The 23,160-nt window shown below is 46.6% G+C and overlaps 2 protein-coding genes across 17 annotated transcripts in view; one reads left to right on the top strand and one right to left on the bottom strand.

The window, feature by feature from the left end:
• Nucleotides 1–8,903, bottom strand: part of phactr2 (phosphatase and actin regulator 2) — a 29,755-nt gene extending 20,852 nt beyond the window's left edge. For 2 of the 4 annotated variants that reach the window (XM_040178895.2, XM_078104963.1), the window contains exon 1: nt 3,608–3,747. In XM_040178895.2, coding sequence (XP_040034829.2) covers nt 3,608–3,620 — 13 coding nt within the window. In that variant the 5' untranslated portion in view covers nt 3,621–3,747. Of the gene's footprint in view, nt 1–3,607; nt 3,748–8,718 lie in introns of those variants that run through there. The other 2 variants (XM_078104960.1, XM_078104961.1) reach the window with 2 other exon arrangements.
• A 1,077-nt stretch (nt 8,904–9,980) lies between these two features.
• LOC120820763 (pleckstrin homology domain-containing family A member 1) lies at nt 9,981–22,984 on the top strand. Of its 13 annotated transcripts, none has more exons than XR_005712428.2 (15): nt 10,016–10,345; nt 12,710–12,929; nt 13,745–13,801; nt 13,915–13,960; nt 16,069–16,166; nt 16,482–16,613; nt 16,858–16,998; nt 17,192–17,260; nt 17,821–17,885; nt 18,036–18,099; nt 18,186–18,275; nt 19,187–19,260; nt 19,968–20,042; nt 20,706–20,958; nt 21,090–22,984. XR_005712428.2 is itself a non-coding variant. In XM_040178899.2 (14 exons), the coding sequence occupies exons 2-14, from the start codon at nt 12,789–12,791 to the stop codon at nt 21,319–21,321; spliced, it is 1,284 nt and encodes a 427-aa protein (XP_040034833.1). In that variant the 5' UTR covers nt 10,016–10,345; nt 12,710–12,788; the 3' UTR covers nt 21,322–22,984. The 13 variants fall into 13 exon arrangements, 7 of the variants coding, with proteins under 7 accessions (XP_040034834.2, XP_040034833.1, XP_077961093.1 ...); XR_005712429.2 differs by having other exon boundaries at nt 19,384–20,042; XR_005712430.2 differs by lacking the exon at nt 19,968–20,042.
• Nucleotides 22,985–23,160: the final 176 nt, after the last annotated feature.

Raw genomic sequence — 23,160 nt, 5'->3', positions numbered from 1 at the left:
AGAAAGACAGTATTGTGTCTTTGTTAACTTTTGGTCACAAACTCACTATAGAGCCTCTGGGCTGCTACTGCTTCAGCCTCTCAATTCTTCTGGTTCAGTTACTGATCAAACAAAAGCTCCCTCTGGATGGGAGTTTAGATCAATGTGATGCTTTTAATGTAAATCGGTGCAAGGATACCTGATCTAAAATGGAAAGCTTTGGGGGAAAAACTCAAAGTCGAGAGGACACCCGCTGTAAGTATTGGCATTTGTTTCCAATACTCCTTTGGATGCTCCTTTTTAGGAGCCCAGTCCTGTCCGCCCTGACACTAAATAACAGAGATCAACTAAGGAGGGCTGACCTTTTTCATTGACCGGAACAGCAAAAGTAAAGACAGGAGGAGGGCCAGAGGAAAGGAAAGGAGTCATCAAATATTAAGTAGTAGCCTCAGCGGAACAAGGGGGTAATAATTGTTTAAGTGCTACTTTCTGCCGCCCCCTTGATTTATTCATTAAACGAAGGTACTGCCAGTCTTACAATATTGTCCGAAACAGGGGATCTGGAAGGACGCATTCGTGCCGTTGTCATCGGGGCCCAAGTTGCAAAAAGTGTTTTGTGCATCAACGATTGTCTAAAGAAGAAAGGAGCAGCAACGTTTCCTATTGGGCGACGGCTCAGTCCCCTGTGGTTTGTGAAGTGACACCGCGGAGCGGCCAACCTTTTTGAAGAGTGAGGTGATCGGACATCTCCGTCTCTGCCAAACGGTCATGGAGTGTGACTCAGCGAGGAGCCGCCTCTGGTTTACTAGAGAGCAACTACGTCTTTGTTCTTAAATGCTCTCAGTACAACAAGCAGTGGAATATTATCACAGCAGCACTTTGAATTACAAATTCTGTGTTTTTTAGAATTGTTAATGACGTGCATGCACTGATTGTGTACTCAGTGTGTGGAGACTGAACACGTCTTACGGAGGTTTCTTAACATCTGCAAAAAATGTGAATTAATGCTAATTTCCATACGTTACTTTTACAAATTTCAAACCATTGCAAAAACAAAACAATGGATTTCAAAGACTTTAAATAAATATTGAACGTTATCGATAAATATTTCTTATTTTAAAGATTATTGGTTTGCGTAACGCTTTAACACCAACATTCTTCCAGTTTTTGCAATGCAGCCACCAAATATGAAACCCTGACTGACTCTCATGTGTGTGCAGGAATTACAAGGCTTGTTGCAAACACAATGTTGGACAATTTATCTCTGATCCTTATCCAAATGAAAGCAAGCACGTATGCAGTACCTAAAATCAACCAATATTAAATCTTTCTCCTCACAAAAGCAACTCTGCACCCTCTCTCTGCCTTAACAACTCTGCGTATCACAATTAAATAATAGTTTGCCACGTATCAACAACCTTACACCCTTGAGCCTGGAACGATACAACCAGAAGGGGCTGCTGTCATTTCTCTTCCTCTTCACGAATACCAGCCAGCTCGCCTGAAACCTGATCTCCTGTTTGTTGTATTCTGTTTGGCACAACCCATAAGCTGCCATCATTGCTAAAATGCTGCCCGGATGAATCAATAGTTGACATCCTGCCAGACAGAGCTGAAGACAAAGCGATGCTCCGGAGAGACAGAGAAAGAGACGTGGACAGAAAGAGATGGATGAAAGCTTGATGAAGTACTGGGGGCTCTGTGATAATAATAATAATGATAATAATACGAGCAGAAGAAAGTACACAGCAGAGAGAAATAATAACGGCGACATCAGATACACACACAGTAGGATTTAGGACAGAAGTTTAACACAGTCAACATTAAGCCTTTCGTAGGGACTCAACAGGGCTTCCAAAGGGGACCGCCACTTGTGCAAGGTGCTGCTGCTGTTTTAGCGAGCTTTCACTGAATGAGGTCTGCGGGCCGAGAGGTCTGCGAGGGCAGCCCGCTTTGACGCGTTCGTCCCTTATTTATGGTTGTAAACAAGAACTACGATGTGTTGACACGAGGATGTCCGAGCGAGCGACAGGCATAGCCCTCGAAGGAGGAGATCCACGTGTAAGAAGTGTGCTGTTGTACCAGGGAACGTCTCACATGGGATGAAATGAGAGCGTGAGAGAGATGAACACGAAGACACGGAGGAACCGCAAAACTGAGTATTAGTTTTGTCAACTTAATTAGGTTTGTCCTTCATTTATGGTTTATTTGAACCCAAAACATGAACTTTTCCTCCACCTGACCCACAGGTTCAGGATTCTAATTCCAAATCCTTATGGGAAACTTCTCAAAAATGTGTTAATAACTGATATCAAACGGCCACATGAAAATATGTAAATTGCGTCGTCTCCCCTTACATTGCCTCCTGAACACACAGAAAACATGACCTGATCAACGTTGAGCTGAGAACATAGAGAGAAGAGTACGTGTGAACAACCATTCGTGCTCATCCCAGATACACACACACACACGCCCAAACAAATGAGTACAGGCATATGCAAGTGTGCACTCACTCATTCTGCTTTGCCTTGCAAAATTTGGTTTCACAAACGCACAACAGCAATCGTTTGTTGTGTAACCTTTGGTTTAAGAGAACACACACACACGAGTGGTTTATGGCTGTAAATCCAAGACAACAAGAGGGGGGGAAAAGAACACTGGAATCTAAACATTTGCTCTGCTTTATATTATTATTAACAATGTGTGGTGACAACCTGTGCAAACTGTAATTAAACTATATTAGATAACATGGTCCAGATATAGCCTGCCCGCCTCCTCCAGCTGAGTACGACACCAACCAATGCAGCGACGTATCAGTCACTTAGTTAATGGCCTCATGCACCCAAGATGGCTTCCTGGAAATATCGGCGTTTTTGTCCTCTGCAGAAATATGAACAAAGAACAAACTTACATTGCTTTGTCTTTCTCATATAAGAAGCTGCAATGATGTAACGCAAGTTTAGGCAGGTCTTGCGAAAAGCAATAATTGCTTTTAAAGCTGCGCAAACAATCACCGTTGCCCCATAAGTAATTGTCACCATATCAGCGTCAAAACTGGCCTTCAGTGCACCAGGAGCGTGGTTAAGTGAAGTTACAGCCCACCTAATGGTATTAAGTGTTCTACTTGCAGCATTAGCATCTTATTAATATTGCACACCATCTTTAAAGTAGTGTTCCTGTACATTATGCACAACGCTGTTGTTGTTGCTGTTGTCATTGATATATGCCACAGATTTATCAATTGAGGTTAAGAAGCGACCTGACAGACGGATGATCTCTGACAAAAGTTAAATACTCATTTAGCAAAGATACTCAAAGCAATACTGACTGTGTTTTAGATTTACCTCAACCCCCTTTTTTGAGTGTTTTTTTTTTACAAACCTATCTTCAAATCAGACTTTGTAGGCATGCTGCTCCATTCACTTAATAATGCCTAATGATTTACAGTGCGTGTGTGTGTGTGTGTGTGTGTGTGTGCACCTAAAGCAAATCGCCAGCTGACAGGTGACAAACAAATAAAGCACAGGAGAGCAAGTCCTTGTGCCTTGTGTTACGATAACACAGCCGCGGAAAGTCAACACACGCAGACACACAAAGAGCCGTCTGATTGTGAGAGGAGAAAACTCACCGTCATGTTCCATGACTTGACCCGGGGAATATTGTCAGCCGTGTGAGTGGATCCCTGCCTCTTCCCGACACGCCACCACTCTGCCTCCCTCCTCTTCTCTCTCTCTCTCTCTCTCTCGCTCTCCCTCCCTTGCTGTCTACTTCCTCTCTCTCCACTGTCTGCTCCTCACCTGCTCCTCCTCCCTCCCTCCCTCCCTCCCTCCATCCTCCCCGCTCTCCAATAAAGAGCATTAAAAGTTCATGTTTGTTTCCATCTCAATTCCCCCGTTCTCCCTGCCGACCCGTGAGGCTCCTCCTGCGTTTATCTCCATCTCGCTGCCTGTCAGGTTTTACCTCCTTCCTCTGGCTGCTGTCTGGCTCCAGTCTCCCCCCTTTTCTTTTTTTTACTCCTGTGTTTATGTCCCACAGTAACGTAGGATATAAGGAGAGGAGGGGAGAGGACGCGAGAGAAAGAGAGATGGAAAATAGCAGGAAGATGCGTGAAATCTGCTGTATGTTTAGCGCGTTTACTTTCCCATCTTGCACTTTTCCGTCTATACTTTTTGTGCAGTTGGCAGATATGAGCACACTATCGATGCCGTATAACGGAACACAGAAGCCATGTGGGCTACGTGTCAGCCTAAAGTACAGATTGTTAAATGTATGATCCTGGGCAGGTGTTTAACACAAAAGCAAGTAAACTACTCAACATGAATTCATGTGAAGGCCTTGATGGCCCCCGATGCTGAACACACCCAAAGACCATAAAAACCATTCGGATATATGGATCATGAAACACGACATCGGTAGCAACAACAACGCTCAATGAATCAGTATAAACTCCTGAGATAGACAGCACCGCTATAAATGCATCTAACGTAGAGATGGAAGGAGGAAGCTGTGAACACATGGTTATTTTCTTTCTGTTTTTATTCATGACACACACACTCAACACATATGTCATCTGTGCGTCAGTGACTGTTCGGATCCCGCAGCGTTACAGCGCATGTGCATCAAGAGCAGTGGATCTCTCATTTCCTGTTCTTTATTAAAGAACCATTACATTATTGACCCACGTAAGAGAATCTATTCTTTCTGTGGTACAGACGTTCTAGTTTTCCTTTTGTTATTCTCTCTCACTTGTTACCCATTGTAACTCATCCTCTCCTCGACGCTCTGATGTGTAATAAAAACCCCAGAGCTTTCAAACTCATGTTTGCTGTTTTGGCACATAACGTTTCTCCGTTTTGCTGACTTTATTATTTTTAAATGAACCCAGACGTCTTAAGATGTTCATTTCCACTACGCACGTAACTCAGCGTATGTACACAGAGTTATTTGAGGCAGTGCAGCGTAACGGACACAAATATTAATGGAGTTAAAGGCTTAGCAAGTAACCGTGCAGAGTTACTGATAAGACAGGTGGAGGGAGACAGTAACACAGAAAGTGAGACTTTAACTTTTGGTGCCGTTCGACAAAACTCACAGCAAGCGAGAAGGGGAACAACTGGCTCGTCCACTCCAACAACACCCACCCACACACACACTCACACACACACAAAGTGATAACATGAAATTTGCTAGATTCTCTGGAGGTATTTATAAAGACACGCAGTCTGACCCTTATTTCTCACCATTAACTGTGAGAACGACACATACAGTCCACCCGAAAGACGGGTAGAGGGTGTGATGACAGGAGAGAGATGCACATGAGAAAGTCCGTTTGTTGAAATGTATCGAGATTAAGACACAGCCGTGTGATCGCGCAAACACCTTGATTGTGTGCTGCTGCGATCACCTGCCGTCTGCCACCATTACAATCACATGGTGTCGCTTCAGGGCAACAAATTACATCATAAAGTCAGTTTGTGCCACCTGGAACAACACATAGAGACGTCCGTTGCTCGGTGACCTCCACAAACTGTTACCCGCCACTGCCGAAGAGGAAATACGCCTTTGTGATCTGACACCGTTGTGGTTAAGGGCTCTCTTCGGTGATAGGGTTAGTGCACGTGGAACCTTGGTTGCCATGGCTACATCGATGACCATGTTGGCGGGGAAACAACAACGGTCGTCGTTAAAATAAGCCATTGTTAAATGTCAGTCGGAAACAGGAAACAAACGTGTTAAAAGTCGCGTCATCCTCCTCGAACCTCCTGCTAAAGAATTCTCAAACAAGCAACGTCAAAATGATCTAAAGCGTCAATCAAAGTCTCTAAGGAGTCTTTAAAGAGCTTCCCGCCCCACTTGTGAGCTTCAGCACATAGCGATCTCATAGCATTTATCATGCCTATCGCATCGCTGTAGAGCCTTGGTCTTGTTTGTTTAGTTGGAATCTCTAAACTGTATTATTTATTTTGCTATATGTTCATTGTAAACTGTTTTCACAAACACAGAGCATCCTCGCACGGGTCTGTTTATCTCAAGCTTTTACAAACGAGGCCTTATGCAAATGACACATTGAAAACGGTTTACTCACATAAAATACACCAATCGATTTGAAAACGCTGAGGCAATCACTGACATGAACGATGATGTGGGGCCTTTAATTAAAGAACCTTTGGGGTACATCCGTGGCTGTTACCGCGGTTACGCCAGTGGCTGAGAATGGACTGTGAGTGGGCAGGGAAGGGGGCGGGCCGCTCTCTGCTTTACACTACATTTAACAAGTAGTTATAGCTGACTAAAAGGGTCCGTAATCAATGTTATTTTGAGGAGAGTACCAGCAAGCGCACACTCCTCTGCTCTCCTCGTCTTCTTCTTCTTCTTCTTCTCCTCGCCTTTCGTGTGTCCTCTCCTTGTCCCCAATCACCCTGTCCCCTTTTTGCCTCCTCTCAGCGCTTATTTCATCATTCTTTCGCCTCCTCAAATTTCTCTTTGTGTCTTCCCTTTTTCTCCTTTATTGTTCTCTTTTGTGAAGAAATCAATTGCCCCCACCCGGCCCCCCGTCCCTCTCTCTCCTTTGTCTTTATCCCTGTCTTCTCTTCTTCTTGTCTCCGCCTGTGTAATTACAAGAGTGCTACAGCGCCCATCCGGAGGACAGCATACCATTTACAACGGATTGCAAAGAGCATCTCAGCCTACACATTATCTCCGATTGATTTTTTTTTTTACAAACACATACACAAATGCATACGTGTGCGTGCTCAAGTTCTTATGGAGACACACATTAAGGCATCCTGATCTTATATTAGAATAGCTATAGACAACAGGGTATGAAAAATCAGCGTCGTCTGCTCTTCAAAAGGAAGAATTGAATGTCGTCGATCTTCCTGCACACTTTTGTGTCCACCTGAACATTTGTAACAACATTATTTGACAAATAGGTCAAGACGCGTTGAGGAAGCAATAACTATACCATCAATTAAATCAGCCAAAGAACTGAACTCCATATAAATAGATATTTGTGGAGTGATGGGAGGAAATTATTGGTTTATTTAAACTCCTGAGCTTTAAAAGACCAACGTTAATACCCGGGAACAAATAAGTGGACATAAATAAATAATACATTTAAAAACAAATTATTGACTTACTATCAAGCCTGTAGGCTGCATTGCATGTGTAGTCTCATGCTTTCTTGCTCAATTAAAATAAACTACGCAGAAATCAAAACGTACCCTCCTTTCAGCTATTATCATCTCATCATTGTACATACAATGATGAGATATAAAAAAAAGAGCCCTGTAATTATTTCTTTAGAGAGAAACACTGTTACGTTTGAACTTGAGCATGAAGAAGGATTTACTCTGCATGCTTTGTCCCAATGCTGCTGCTTTTGAAGCTTCCCCTTGTAAAAGGACATCACGTGGCCGTGAGGTGCCATTTTAATGCACATGGTGAATTAGCTCCCCCTTCTGCTTCATTTACAAGCTGCTTTTCTCACATAGAAATATTTGTAGATTTCCCTGGTAAATAATTTTCAGTAAAATTAAAAATTGTCATTTCATGAACCTTTATTAAAATAGATAATGTGAGAGTTACACATGAAGAATGTAAGACTCTATGTAATCGATATAGTGTTTAATTTTCAGTTACTCTTTGGCCGTTTTAAGCATGAAGCCCAAAATCCCGGCCTACAAGAAACATAAACAACATCTTCGGACTATCTAATTTCCTGACGCTCCACTCATGGTCATTTCCTGTAATTACAGCTCTCTCCATAAACATAGAACACTGCCTGTGCCTGCTGCAGGCCATCAAGAAACCTGCAACTTCTAATACGAGTATTACCTAAATGTTACAATAAAAACAATTCAGACTGCAGAGGAAGATAGCCCTCGTGGAAAAGCAGTACATTAAAAACGTCATGGCTGCAGTGAAAGTCAGAGTGCAGCCATGTTAGTTTGAGGCTTAAACACTGAAGACGTGCTGAGAGGAAGTGGTTCTAACCACTGAAATGATATACAAGCCTGCAAAGGGCTCCACAACCGAAGGCCTCAAGCAGCTAAACGGTGACATTTAAGTAAGACGCTGAGGATGCACACGGTTAACACTGTGGCCAATGCACTACAATGCCTGTGGGTGGGTTTCTGCGTCAGACAGCTTTTTGACATCCGTCTGTGACGTAAAGGTTAAAAATATATTCGCTAATGTACATTAACAAAAAAATGCATGTACTTTTTGATTTTTTACTATTCGAACTTTGAAATAACTTGAAATAACTTTAACCTTAAATTCCAGTTACTGGTGTGTTTAACCTAAAATCCCTCAGCACAGCTTCTCCATTCAAGCCATTGTGTGACTCGCGTGGTTAGATAGGTGTGTTTTATAACACACCCCTTCTTCCAATAGCTACACTGCTTTTTGTGATGATGAACTTCAAAATGAAAGTCTCTTACAAAGGGAAAAAACTATCTCACCACAAAAGTAGTGGTTTATAATGTTTTGCGAGAATAAATCGGCGGCAACAAAGGAGACAACACTGTACATAATGAGTAAATATAGACATCTTGTGTGTTAAATGTGAGAGGAAGTGAAGGGGTACGTTTTTTCTGAGTAGGAGAGCAGGAAGCCACAGTTTTATACATGCAACGAAACAGCTCAGCTGAAAATAAGAGGGTATCATACATCACACATGTGGTCGAATGAAGTTTAGGTGGCACGCTCAACTTGCTCACGATTGGTTCCTCCTACCTGAGCGCGACCCCCGGAGCCTGATCAGAACCCTGGAACGAAATCCGCAGACGTCACTGAAGGAGCGCAACCTGGGGAGAGGCCAGGGCAGAGCGAAGTGCTTCATCTCCGGGTGGGAGTCCTCGTCCTCCTCTGCCATCTTTGCCTCCTCTGTCGGCTCGTGGGACAGCGTTGTGAAGACATGAGTGGGGGGGGGGGGGCAACTTGATATGACTCTCATTAACATCAGCAGCAGACTCACTCCTCCCCCTCAAACTGTTCTTCTGTGGCAGAAAAAAAAAGTGTGTGTGTGTGTGTGTGTGTGTGTGTGTGTGTGTGTGTGTGTGTGTGTGTGTGTGTGTGTTTTCTGTGCTTGTTAACACCCATCGCCTCTGGGGGACATAGATTGATCCGACTACAGTCAGGACTTGTGAAAGGTATTGGTGGCTGCATGTTCATGACATCACTGACTGCAAAACCCGTTCTCTTCAAATGCTAAATGACCCTTTTGGCAAAATAATGTGCTGTAGCATATTAATAATAATGCTATGTAATGTGTTATTTCTCTCACCTGGGTGCAAATGTCGACGCAAAAAAATGGTAAAAATGTATATTGCAATGATATAATTCGAATCAGCGTGCCATTTGGAATGAAAATATCACTGAAAAGCTTTCAGCCCGATTAGCAAAAACAATGTGCAGCCTTGAAGCATGTGGATGCAGACAGTGCTTATACCCAGTCGGAGTCTCCATTCCGAAAGCCAAACAGATGATCAGCAGCAGTAACAAGATGGGCCTGTCACTACAAAAGTAATAGTTCCTTTGTTTACGCAATGACAAAACGTCAACGTGCGATTGAAAAGGGACAGCGCAACGTGGCTGCAGCTTCGAGACGTTAGATGTCGCTAAAACACCGCCGTCCTGCTGAGATCTGCTGCTCGTGACACCCGAAGGCCCGTTTCATACCTGACACACGCGACAGAGGTGATTTAAAAAAAACAAGAGATCCCACTCTACTCTCCTTTTCCGGAGACCAGAATGTACGATGTTATGAATGAAGAAGATCGCAATAATTAAGCAACATATGTGAACATCCGGGTTTTCTTTGTGATTATTTATTATTATTGTTTTTAACACGGGCTAACAGGCTTGATCCAAACTAATTCCTAGGCGTGTGTGTTATGTGGCATCGTACCGTACTGTGCTGGCTGTTATCTGTACTGCTTTGTGTTACTGGTGACCTTGTGTATTAATGCGGCACAGCGTGCAGCACAGTTGCCGCTAGTATAAATTGATCCGCAGTATCGACTGTTGTTTCAGCTAATGCGGCTGCCTTGGCGGTAAAAAAAAAAACCTGGATAAAAAACATTTGGTAGGTGAACAGCGTTACAGCAGTGTTCCCCTCACCAGTTTTATACTTTTACTTCAACTCCTAGACATTGGACAGGTTTTGGAAGACACTGTAACTTTTTCTCCATTCCAAACTTTTTTTTCACTACCGAGTGATCCTCTTCGCCATAGACAATCTGCGGTCACCATTAGCAACAGCTCCGTCGCTCCAGGACCAGTGGAGATGGGCTCAGGCGGAGAAGACAGACCGAGCAGCACCGAGACCGACGGCCGTTTACACTAGCGGTTTCCGACCCGGGTAAGCGGACCCGTAACAGTAACAGTTGAAATCGAGTGTGTCGTTCGCCACGGCGAAAGTTGCCTGACACGAGTGGCCGGGTTAGCGTTAGCCGGGTTCGGTCGCAGTGTGTGGCGAAACTTCTCCGCCATAACGTGAGATTCCACAAACCCGGTTAGACGTTAGTAAAAACGCCGGCTCGCGCAGCGGGTTCGACGACGGGCGAGTAAAGGGACGTCGACGTGACGTGCGATGTTCCGCGTTTCGAGGGAAAAGGGGTTTCGTTGGTGCGAAGTCGGCTAGCTTAGCTGCTAGCGGCGGGCTAGCAACCGAGCCGCGTCTTCCAGTCAACTCGGGGGCCGGACTCGCTGAGGCGTGAACGCGCCCGAGGTTGTCGTGGGTATCCGACGCCAGCGGTTTGTGAGTCGATGTCATTCTATCGTTATAATCCCGCGTGTGGCTTGTGGAAGCTCGTCGGGTTCGCTCCTCTTGCGTTGGTAACCCGGAGTCACACGGCCTGTGTTAATGGGTATCGCCCCCGCCCCCGATGGGTGATCATCAGTTTCGTCTCTGGAAATACATAACCACAGCAGGCCAAAGCCTGTCAAACCCGCTGGCCTCATCTGCCGCTTTCAGTGCAGAAATAACTCCTTCAGCTCAACCGGAACGACCTGTCCAACCGGTGATCTGTACAGCTAATTGACTAGTCCCTTAAACTGCCTCTGGTTTCCTCCACCGCGGTGGAGTATTTCATCCCCTCCTCAGAGGCCTTTCGTCCATCTCTCTCCTACAGTGAACGCATGACTGCTGCTGTAGTGCACTACGGCATCTGATCTCAACACCTACGGTTAGATCGCGGATTTGGTTTGGGAGGCAATAAAACCTGATCCACTTTCCGCTCCAGTTATTTACAGCTGTTGTGTGGCTTTCATTGACACAGCAGTGGTCTAAATCATGGAAGGACAATATTGACCCTGATCCTGAGCCTACCTGCTGGTCCTTACTGTTGTTTTATGACGTGTGTGTGTGTGTGTCACCAGTTGGCTGCCATGTGGATAAAGCCTTGTAGCAAATGTAAAGCGTGAGCGTACCGTGGGGATGTTTGACCCAGAAAGTGCAGCTTTTGTCCTTATTTTTTATTTATTTATTTTCAGTTTCTGTTGGTACGTTCCACTCTCTTTTTCTTGACTCACACAGGGAGCGCTGCTCGTTTGAGAGTGCTTTTAAACTCTCAAATATCAGTAGTATTGCTATTCACCTCAAAGGTTAAGAATAATTAGGCCGTTGAGTTGAAAGTAGCGTGCCGGGACGCCTTATTTGGATGCCGTTTTGCATTATTTCTACCATCTACTCTGCATCGCTGACATGCAGATGAACTCGTGTGCATCGCCTCTTTAAACAGGATCACCAAACCCAACAGAGGCGTCTCTCACTCTCGCGTAACAATCCCCGCTTGTGTGGCCTTGCGACCGGCTCCTCTGACAGTGCTGCTCTTTTCTCGTGCCTGCGATGACTCGGGTGGACGCGGCGGCGGCGAACCGAGATGCTTTCAGCTCGCAGTCCATGCACAACAAGCGGGCCTTTTGTCCCCTCGGTTTCCCCCGGTCCACCCACACGGCGCCCATAATGTCCTGGAGAAAGAGCGTCTTTATCTTTTTGCTTTCCAAAGACTCATCTCAATCACATATTTTAGGCTCCGTCCAAAAGGGCCGTGGCTCAAACGGGCTGATGCGACAGTATGCCTACAGTAGTTTCCGTGAGCCGCCCCCACAGGCTTCGGCATCGACGCGAGCGTGTTAATGGCGGATGGGGCCGCGCTCGATCACTTTTTTCCTTTTGTTGGTTCAGGGATGTGTTGAGCCTCCGCAAGTAATAGACTGTACGTTATCTTCCGCGCAGATCCTGGGGGCGTTTGTGTTGTTTCTTTGTGTCGAACATGGCTGAGCTGAATGTGTGTGTCCCATGCACAAGTGGGTGCTCGGCTGTACAGGGAGGGAGGGCGAGAGGGGATAGAAGGGGTTTGCCAGAGGCTTGCCAAATCGGATGAGAGAGCAGTTGGGAGGAGATTGCATAGAACGTGAGGGACTTTCTGTGCAAGAGGACTGAAAAAGGAAAGTGAGCACTCCAGGCCGGGTGAGTGATGGTGTGCAGCGAGCGAGTATTCCGCGAGGAAAGAAGAAGAAGAGGGGAGAAAGGAAGAGTGGGTGAGGCGTACATAAAAGGATACAGGCGGGGTTTGTGTCACATGATCTCTCCTGGCAGGCTGTAGCCTAGTGAGCTCCAGGTGGACGGGGGACGAGACAGAGGGAGTGGGTCACGCTGCCAGGCCTCCCCACAAAGACCACTGACATTCTTCATTTTCTCCCTCTCTCCCTCTTCCTTCAGGTTGTTTCTTTTTCCCCCCTCGCCCCAGCTCCCCTCCACTCCCGGCCCGCGGCAGGCCAGGGAATGTCCCGGCGGCGAGATGCCTTACGTGGACCGACAGAACCGCAACTGTGGCTTCCTGGACATAGAGGAGAACGAGAGCAGCGGCAAGTTCCTGCGTCGCTACTTCATACTGGACACGCAGCAGGGGAGCTTGGTGTGGTTCATGGACAACCCGCAGGTAAATGACACGTGGGCCCCGTCGGCTCACCGCGGGTTACGGCCCCAATTTGTTGGATGGAAAAATGAAAAATTTACAGGCCGCTGGCTTAAGGGAGCTTTAAGTGCAGGCCGGTTCTAGCTAAGCTGTCGCCGTTCATTACGGGCACACGACTAAATATTTCCATTGCCAGACAGTCATGCATGGATGGGGGAACTTGATTATGTAATTCTCGCTGAAGGCAGTAAACCCACATTAAAGCACCAGGAGTAGGTCGAGGCTAATGGGCTGCTCATATTTATTTAGGTGCCGGCCGACATTTGTGTGAATAAGTCAGAATCAACTCATAGGTTTGATCGCAAACCTCAGATTATTATTATTTTTTTCTTTTGTCTGCCATTGGTCTAGATTATCCTTTTGTGATGGGGGCAGGATTTTGTGCTCCACGACCCTCTGTGTCACCGTGCAACTCTCTCCTCTTGGTTTGTTCATCACGCTGGTTTGGAGATGCAGCAGTTTTAAGTGCTCTGTCACATGAAGTATTCATAAATCACGTTGTGCAGGAGACATTTTCAATAATTCAGCGAGTCTTTCTTTTTATAGATTGAAAAAGTTGAAATTTTAATGATGTTGGATCTGGATCCTGTAGTTTCAGGAACAGAGCAACTACCATGGAGTGCATAACGAATACTGTGCTTCTCTGAACTATTGACTTCCCTCTCCCACATTCTGTGCGGCCATTAATCCACAGATAAAGCTCCTGCCTTATTAATATGGTTAATGGTTCGTTTAGGCTTCCGCTGCCTGCATTAAATATTGTGCTGTTTCTCCCACAGAACCTGCCTGCCGGCACAGACTGCGTCGGTTCCCTCAAGCTCACCTACATCTCTAAGGTAACGAGAAATATTACCACTGAATCTTATCTGACACAATAAATATCGCCAATGGAAACCATTTATTCGATCGAACTGGAAAGCTAACAATTGTGGGTTTTGTCCTCCTTCAGGTCAGCGACGCCACCAAGCTGAGGCCCAAGGCCGAGTTCTGCTTCGGTAAGAAGACAAAGAAGATGACAGGCTTTTGGTTTTTGGATTTCATGCATTAGAATACCAGCTTGATTGTTTACTGGAGGAGTGGGGAACTACAGATCAACTTGGAAAGGATTCAGTGATGTCTCAAACCTTTTATGGTGGCATGGAGTAGCTGTGTCTGATTTGTCTGTTTAACCAACTTGATGCAGGCGGCCACATCACCAGTTTGTCCTTACCAACTCGCCGTTCAAGCACTTTAAATGAGTTCTCCCACGCCACAAAACATTTTGCAAAATTTAAAGTTTGAACCGTTTATTGAACTCATTTAATCAGCTTGTGGTCTTCTTTTGTTAAAGTGGTGCATCACTAACTTTCAAGGCCCAGCTAACATCGATACATAGGTGCATTCTGCCTGTAAAATAATTAGTTTGTGTGTGTTTAAAACAAGTTAAAGAATATTTTGGACACTTGCCCCAGTTTCCCTGGTCCGAGCGTTTGTTTGTGTGTGTGTGTGTGTGTGTGTGTGCGTGTGCGCGTGTGTGGTGGGGAGGGGTTTGGTTCTGAAGTGATCCAGCCACCAGGGTCGAGCCATTCTGACGCACTCTGGCAGCTTTAAGCGATCCCAATGCACTCAGCCCCATCCGTCCACCACCCACACGTCCTGCCTGGGACGGTTCAGAAGCCCAGATATTGTTTAGTTCTTGTCTTTTTACTCAGTGCGGACCAGACAGGAATGAAAAATGGCGTGAGTAAATATGAACCATCTTCAGGTTATTTCTGTGTAAACCGTCCATTCCGTGTTATGGCGGACAAGCCCCCCTCATCCTCTTCAATAGCAGGAAATAGTGTGTGTGTGTGTGTGTGCGTGCACTATTGCCTTGTTGAGGTTTGGACAGGATGCCTACATCCTAATCGGAACCTGAATCCGAGCCGTATGAAGTTATTTTTAAACTACTGTTTGTGTGCCACATGTTTTGCGAACATCTTGGATTCCCTCTGCTCCTCCCGCGTCTGGCAAGTTGGATCGTAGGCAGATCAAGTACTGAGAAAGAGGAGGTGATGGACGTCACACTGTGCCTTTTTTGCAGTGAGACAGTGGAGGTCTGGGAGCAGCCTGTGATTTGATGGTGGATATGGCTCTGTTCCTGAGGAGGGGGGGGGGGTAGTAAAGGGTGTTTCGTGTGAACCTGGTTGCCTGCGTTTTTCTGCAGCACTAATTGTTTTTAAGCATGTGTGAGTCAGATCTGAGACCCCTCCTCTGTCTTCCCACCAGAGACCACCCCAGTGTCCCTGCTATCGGGTAGTTTACCAAACGCACAGTGTGCCAGTCTGAAGGTGGAATGAGAGCGGAGAGGCAGGTGTATTTACAGGAAAGTGTGTGTGTGTGTGTGTGTGTGTGTGTGTGTGTGTGTGTGTGTGTGTAAAGGGCAAAGCAAGGTGTTGCGTGTGTGTCAGAGCCGGAGCAAGCGCACAGAACAGGGTAGAATATCGCAGAATTTTAGCTCCTAGTGGGTTTTTCAGCCTGCCCCCGCTAGATTTACCACGTCTTTAATGTAATTCCTTCCCATGTTGTCATGAGGAGATGGAGGCGACACAAGGACAATTTAAGGATTTATGGCCGAGAAAGCGAACGAGATTCAGCTCCTAAATCCTGATCCATAGCTAATCAGCATTTAACCCAACATTTTCTTTGAGATTTCAAACAGAAAAAAAGAGTAAAAGCTGTTTGCTTGAGCGGGAAACTGCGGGAAACATTTGGCGATTTGTAGCCACGGGCTTGTTCTTTTCCTCCGTCATGGTGAGAAGCGGGTAGGTGGCGGCAGACTGAGGCAGCTGGGTCATCGTCCACATGCCGGGAGACTCCTTTGGCCCAGTTGCTTCTTCCTCGCTGAGAAATCCGTGGTTCTGATCTGCTGACACTCAGTCATGTTTGCCATTGAAAACGGGCCAAAAGGCGCAGCTGGTCAACTTCCACCTCTCTGGGCTTCGAGGGCTTACTTGCATGCGAGTCCCGCTAAACACGGGGTGAATCGGAGCATGCAGTGTGGAGATTACAGTGGGGTCTGAAAATACTTTCACTCTTTGAACTGTTCCCGCTTCTCTCTCCTTTCTTTTTAATGACCCATTAGTCATCAACGCTGGGATGAGGAAGTACTTCCTGCAGGCCAACGATCAGCAGGACCTGGTGGACTGGGTCAACGCTCTCAATAATGCCACCAAGATCACTGTAAGACCAACACACTGAGCCAGCCGGCCTCTTGTTGTACCACTTGGAGAACTTTCATTTCTTCCCTTTCTGAAGAAATGAATGACTATTCTGTCAAGACGCCGGATCGGAGTGAGTCACCGTGTGACTAACAGGATGTTGTATTGAGTGCTGGGACAAAGGGCTGTTTCTATTGTTCTCCATGAGGCCTTTACCGTCCAGAAAAGAGATCATGTTAAACGTGTTAGAGGTTCCCAACCTACAGCTGTATTCCACAAAATGTTTCTTGTGGTTTTATTATTTGTGTGTTTTTAAAAAACTGTTTTCTCTCCTAAGGTGCCAAAGTTGTCAGACGGGCAGCAGAACGCAGAGAACCATAAGGCTTTACCGGATGTCGTAGGGCCAAAGAAACAAGTGTCCTACAAGACGGAGATCTTTGGAGGCGTCCCCATCGTCACACAGACTCAGGTAAACATGGCGCACGCGTACTGCACGGCTTACTGGGGTCGCATGCGTGCACATGGCATCCCTTAACGTGTCTAAAAATGAAGTAGACTTCAGCTAGACGCAGCTGTCACTAACTACAGGCACAAAGTGTAACCTGATACTGCCTTTAATGCAAGTTGTTATTTTGAAGCTTGACTGCCTTTTTTTTTTTTTTACTGTTTGGAACTGTTTAATCACAATACTTCCGGTCTCGTTCTCCCTGAAGCACGACGGCGGCGACGGCGCCAGCAGAACGGAGCGTGAGGCTCTGCATCGCTCCCACAGCCAGCTGCCCTACTTCCAGGCGAGGCCGACTCAGGAGCACACCGTCATCAAGTCGGGCTACTGCGTCAAGCAGGGCGCCGTGGTGGGTACCGAGAAAAAGTTCCCCGACGTGGAAGCAAATGTCAATCGCTTTTTGTATTTGGCACGTGGTGATGGTCGGAGACGTGTTTGTGTGTGTTTATATTCATATATATATATATATTTTATAACTGTAATTTCTATTGTGGCTTTATTGCGGTCTGAGCATCTTCCCTTCCCTCCCTCTCTCCCCCCAGATGAGGAACTGGAAGCGGCGCTATTTTCTTCTGGAGGAAAACTCAATGAGTTACTTTAAGTCAGATTTGGTAATTAAACTTTGATTAAGTTGTGTAAAGCCTTTTAAGAAATGTTTTTATTTTATTTTATTGAGGCATGTGGACTGGATTCACCCCTCAGTCTGAGGCCGGGCAAACACAAACACACAGTCCCGAGTTCTGACATGTTTTATCTGCCGTCTGTGGAATTCAATGCTCTCACTTCACATGTCCTGTCATGCCTCCCGCCCCCAGGCCCTCCTTACACACATACACAGTGTCCTTAGGACAATACTGCACGTCTCTTACCCTGTCCTTGTCCGTGTTTGCCCTTATTTGACAGCTCTGTCTGTCTATTTGGCCATCAACAGGCCCCAAGGACACAGACTCCTTGTATGCAGTCTCAAACGTCCGGGTCAAGAAAGTCACAACTGTCACAGCTTTTATCTCGCAGCCTGCTACTTGTGAGCAAAGTTCTGTCCACATAAAACGGAAAAACTCAGCAACACAACCTCTTTTTTCCCATTGTTTTTGAAAAAGACATATTTAGTAAGTACCGTTTTTTCAGTTTGGGCCTTTTTTAATGTAAATAGCCATATCCTTCACTCTAGGAGAAAGAGCCGCTGAGAATGATCCCGCTGAAGGAAGTTCACAAAGTCCACGAGTGCAAACAGAGGTATTTAACATGTCTCGGCATTTTCACATTCCACCAGAAAAATACATCTTTACTGGGTGCTTTTATCAGCAGGAGGTGCTTTTATCCTCTCTGATAGAGATAATATAGATGAGATGAATGCAATCTGACTCGTTTACGCTCCCGTTGCAGTGACATCATGATGAGAGATAATCTGTTTGAAGTCGTCACCACATCCAGGACTTTTTACATCCAGGTACCGTGATGGCTGTCTACCTTCTCGCTCTCCCTCTCCCTGTCTCGCTCGTCAATGACTTGTCCTTTTATTTTTGTCTCCACTAGGCGGACAGCCAAGAGGAGATGCACAGCTGGATTAAGGCCGTCTCGGGGGCCATCGTGGCCCAGCGGGGTCCAGGGAGATCAGCTGCCACAGTATGTATACTGCACAGTACACTTTCCCCATAGTTATGGATTCAAGTCGATTATAAGTTGACTTGAATCTGACGTGAGACCTAAAATGTAGCTGTGAACCAGCAGATTGGCAGTTTGACTCTATACCTCGGATGGGTTTTCCAGATGATTTTCTTAAGGAAATTAGAATATATCACGTCCAGCTGTTGTGGTGGTTCAGTCGCAAAACAAGATTGAAGCTCAGTTCCACTTTGTGTTCTATGCACCAGTAGCTTGTAACTCCCAAGACGCGCACTGGCATCGGGCCAAGGGACATTTTTCACCACATTTTTTTTTTTTTACTTTACAGCCTTTCTTTGCTGTATTTTCAAAGGACTTTGCACAGTCTGTTCCGCATTCCCCTCGTCCCACCTCGTCACCACCCAACCGCAAAAAACTTTTATGTAGTTATTTATTTTCTGGCCATGTTGTGCCTATTATCAGTAGGGCGACTGTACGAACAGTCACCATCTACGTCGTGGCGACGTACTCGTTCACTCGCACAGATCCGTGTGGGGAAAAATAATACCTGAGTTGAGAATCCGCAGCGTCCCGGCACCGAGAGAGGCTGCCGGACCTGAGACGCGAACCCGTTCCGTTGTCCAGACTGCAGAGGGGAGAGAGAGCGCGCGACCTCCGACGCAGTCGGTCCCTTCCGGTTGGACTGGAATTACCGTCAACACCACTGCGCTGTTGATTTCTCTCCAGTTCCCTTCTGTGTCTTTCTCTCTCTCTCTTTCTCTGTAGCTAGTCGCCCCCACCCCTCTCCCTCTCCTCTTCTGTGCCTTGTCTCTCCCCCTCTTCCTCCTTTGTCACATTCTCTCCCCGTCCTCCTCTCCCTGTGGGCAGACGGCCCATCTGCTCTAATACTGCTTTGCACTGTGTTGTTGCAGATGCGGCAGGCCAGACGGCTGTCGAACCCCTGTATACAGAGGTATACGTCTCGAATCGGGGAGTGCAGCAGCACGTATGTCAGCTCCTCTAAATCCCCCCCTCCCCCTTTTAAACAAAGGTGTTTTTTTTTAAATACTGTTTTCCACTCACTGGCTGCCCCCTCCCCCCCCCCCCCCCCCGCCCCCTGTGGTTGCAGAGCTTTTGAGAGCCGGTCAGATCTTACGGCACATCTGATGCTCCTTATTTGCTCGTGAACCGACCACCATGTATGGCTGCGATAACCCGAAACCAGCGCTCCTCCCTTCATGGCCTCGTCCTCGCTGCTTCCCTCATCCAGCCCTCCTCCTCGTTTGCTTTCCTTTCTTTTTTCGTCACTTTAAACTCCGCTCAAGGGTTTGAGCTCCTTCCATCCAGTGCGCTCAAGCAGTCAAAACATTAAAGCTTCAGTTCAGGAATTCTAGGACTCGAGGTGTCCTGGATTGAACCTCTCCAAAGTGAAGACGTGCCGCTGACACGGAACAAAAAAACGAGAACGCCACAAGTTGTACAAATGTTAATGAGTAATGCGTTGGTTCAGAATGCCTCCCTCCCCTATAGACCCACCTGTCCTCCCCATTATTTAGGATGCTTTAGTGTAACAAATGGAATCCAATGCAATGCACCTACCAGCTTATCTCTGAATACCTAAAGCCTGTTTCTACCTGGTGTCTGTATTACTGTGTACATGTGTCTTTCACACCTTGTGTTTCTCTTCCCCTTCGTGCTCTGTTATCTCTGCAGTCTGCTGCAGCTGTGCACCTGTCTTAGATGTGTGACATCCTGCTTGTCTCTCCTCTTCCCTCCTGTTCGCTGCCTGTATGTTCTTTTATTTGTTTTTGTTTTTTCTCTTTCTGATACATACACAATAAGATACTTGTTACCACGTTGACCGCCTGTCCAAATTTGCGTGCTAAATGATTTAACGGCTTTGAATTGAAGTCCCGCCAGAGCTGAAGCCACGGGTCCAGGGTCTCAAGCTTTTAGTTTTTATATTACGGTCTGGCGGTTTACACATCAATACTCTGATTTTGTAGGAGCCCATTTAAGTTTACAAGGGGCTAATGGGATGTCTTTAGTTTTGTATGTTGCCTGATCTTCTGAACAGCCCTTAAAATTCGAATCGATATTAAAAAAAGAAACCCAACCTGCCTCTCGCCCCTCATCCCTCGCAATGGCAAAGTTATCCGGGCTGTTTTAGTCATGTTTGTATGAGCAAACGGATTCTTAAATCGTGTTCTGTTAAGAGGCACTTTGTGGATCTGCAGATCAGGTTTTTAACAGGCCCCTAGTTACAGGGTATCCTGATGCATCTGTGGGAGAATCCAGAGTCGAGTAGGTTTGAAGTTGACACACAGAGGTTGTTGTATACGTGGGATGCTTCTCTAACCAACATTTTAGCAACTCCCCCTGCTTTCACTTTCTCTGCCATGTGTTCCTCCTTCCTTTCTTTCTTTTCCATTTGTCTGTTTTGTGTTTCAGAGATTGAAATCTGACAATGAAAAGCTGTGAAATACTGAGCAACAGCAACAACCACTGCTTCCTAAGGCTCCTCCCCCTGCAACCTGTTGAGACTACAATAACTAAAACCTGCTGACACTACTCCCGTTACTTCTTCTTCTACTGCTACTACCATCTCCCTCTTTAGCAATGCTACATTCTTCAGCACCTTCAACCTTCAGTACCAACTCTGCTAATGCTGCATTACGGCTCCACATGCTGCCGCTAACACCAAGTCTGTAACTCACTTTCCGTCCCCTCAAATACACGGCGCGCCCGTCCGGGTTTTCACTTTGCTCACTAACCGCCGCGCTGTTGTCTTCTCCCCCCCCCCCCCCCCGTGTTCTCCCGCTGTCTCTGCTGCAGGACCATGGCGGCCGCTCCCATTTCTACCGCAGCCCCGCGGGGCCCCCCGCCCCTCGCTCGCCCATATCTGCCATGCCACCATGCCACCCCGAGTGGGGGGCTGCCGTCCCGTACGGCACACGCCCGCAGCCTGGCGTGGGACAGCGAGCACTTCATGAGCCTGCTGCCCCGGCCCAGCCACAGCCGCGCGCCGGCGCGCCTTTCCCTGCAGGAGGCGCGTCTGGCCAAGTGAGCCGCGAGCCGCCCGCAGACGGCGCCGACGGCGCCGACGGCGCCGAGGAGTCGCCGTGGCGACGGCGGAGCAGCTTTGAGCCCCACGTGCCCGAATCCGGCGTGGACCTGGACGACGGCGACCTGCCAGTGAGCGAGGTCTGAGCCCGCCGAAAGGGGGGGGGGGGGACGACCAGGACGCCAGAACTCGGTTTGGACGTTGCCGACGATCCTGGAGAGGGAAGCCTGCGCGCGTCATGTATGGAGCTCCTCTGTTGGTGTGCTTAAGATAAAAGTTGGGTCACCGCCACTGCACTCGCGTGCCAAAGACGACACGCCCCCCCGCCCCCGACCCTTCAACGCCCCCCGCCCACCTTCTGCCTACCTGCTGTCGCATTTACAATGACATATTTATTTACTGAGTTGATGTTGTCAAATTCTAGTGAACTCGTGCTGATTACAATTGATTGACGGAGCTTCGTTTGAACCCGCGGAGGCAGAAGTCAGACGGAGGGCTTTTGTAAACCGAGAAAATAAGGGAACTTTTAAAAAGGTGGCAAACACTCAGAGTTCAAACTGAGGACTGGCTTTTCGTCACCTTATCTACTAATTTACATGTGCGCTGCGCACACACACACACACACACACTATTGTACAGGATTTGTCTGCGATGGAGATGTGGCTCGAGCTTAGTGTGAAATCATTGGCTCACTCAAATGCAAATTGTAATTCAAAGATCTGGGACTGTTCCAGGACAAGATGCAAAGAATTTAAAATGTGTGTCTATAAAAAGAACAAATGTATCGCAGCCACAATGTTTCTAAGCTTTTTTTTGTCTTCATTTTTAATTGACCGGAAGGTTAATTCAAATGAAATAAAGGTGTCCTCGGTGTGATTTTTAGTCGAGTACGTGCCAAAGTAGCTCACGTCTGCTGTCAGTAGTTTGTACAGTTCATCACACCTCCTGGTGAAGTGAAAGTTCTTTGCAGCAGCACAAAACATACTATGAAAGTTATCACCGTACAAATATCACTTCACATCCTAAATGAACCTTTTTTTTTTTTTGTTCCACATTTTAACACGACTGTGTGCGCGTGTGGACTCATCCTTTTGTGACTGGATCTCGTGGGGAGTCAACGAGCAGTCCAAGGAGAACGCGTGTGTGCATGTTTGTAATTCACAGTAATAAAGCTGGAAACACAGCGCTTTGTTCGTTACGGATGATCGCCGTTACCTGATGGATCGAATAATTGCTCTCGGATGAGTCGATTAAACCTGCAGTCCGCCGTTTGAAGATGAGCGCTGTCGGAACACCGTGGAAACATTTTTAACCATCGTCTCACATCGAAAACAATCAGAACGATGAATGATCCCTCAGTCATCGTCTCTGTGCTGAATAGAACCGAGTGCAGCACATTTTTTTCCCCCTCTTTTAAGACGTTTCGTGTTCCTGTGTATCCGACCCAGTAGCAGGCAGCTGCCTTGAGGTTTTATGTATAAAAATGTCTCACTGTAGTGCTGATAAATAACGCGCACCAATGTCTTCTTTTTTGTTGTTTTAAGTGCCTGCTTCCTCTCAGCCCAACCAAGTCAAACTATATCACCCCTTTTCAGTCTGGTGTTACTGATTTGAATTGTCTATTTATTACGTGGATGACTTGAAAGAAATAAACACTGACAATGTGCTCGGGTCATCTGGAGTATTATTCAGTATTTGTGCTTTTATTTCTTCAAATGGCGCAATTACTATGAGAGCTTAAAATAAAGCTTTGACTATTTGATGTGCGGCTGCCTCTGCCCTCTTGTGGTGAGAGAAAACACAACTTCTGGATTCCCTTCCGTTGAGGTTTCATCAATGTTG

Source organism: Gasterosteus aculeatus, chromosome 6, assembly GCF_964276395.1.
Source record: "Gasterosteus aculeatus chromosome 6, fGasAcu3.hap1.1, whole genome shotgun sequence".
Taxonomy (NCBI): domain Eukaryota; kingdom Metazoa; phylum Chordata; class Actinopteri; order Perciformes; family Gasterosteidae; genus Gasterosteus; species Gasterosteus aculeatus.
The sequence above is the reverse complement of the archived record's forward strand: the minus strand, read 5'-3'. Positions and strand labels throughout refer to the sequence as shown.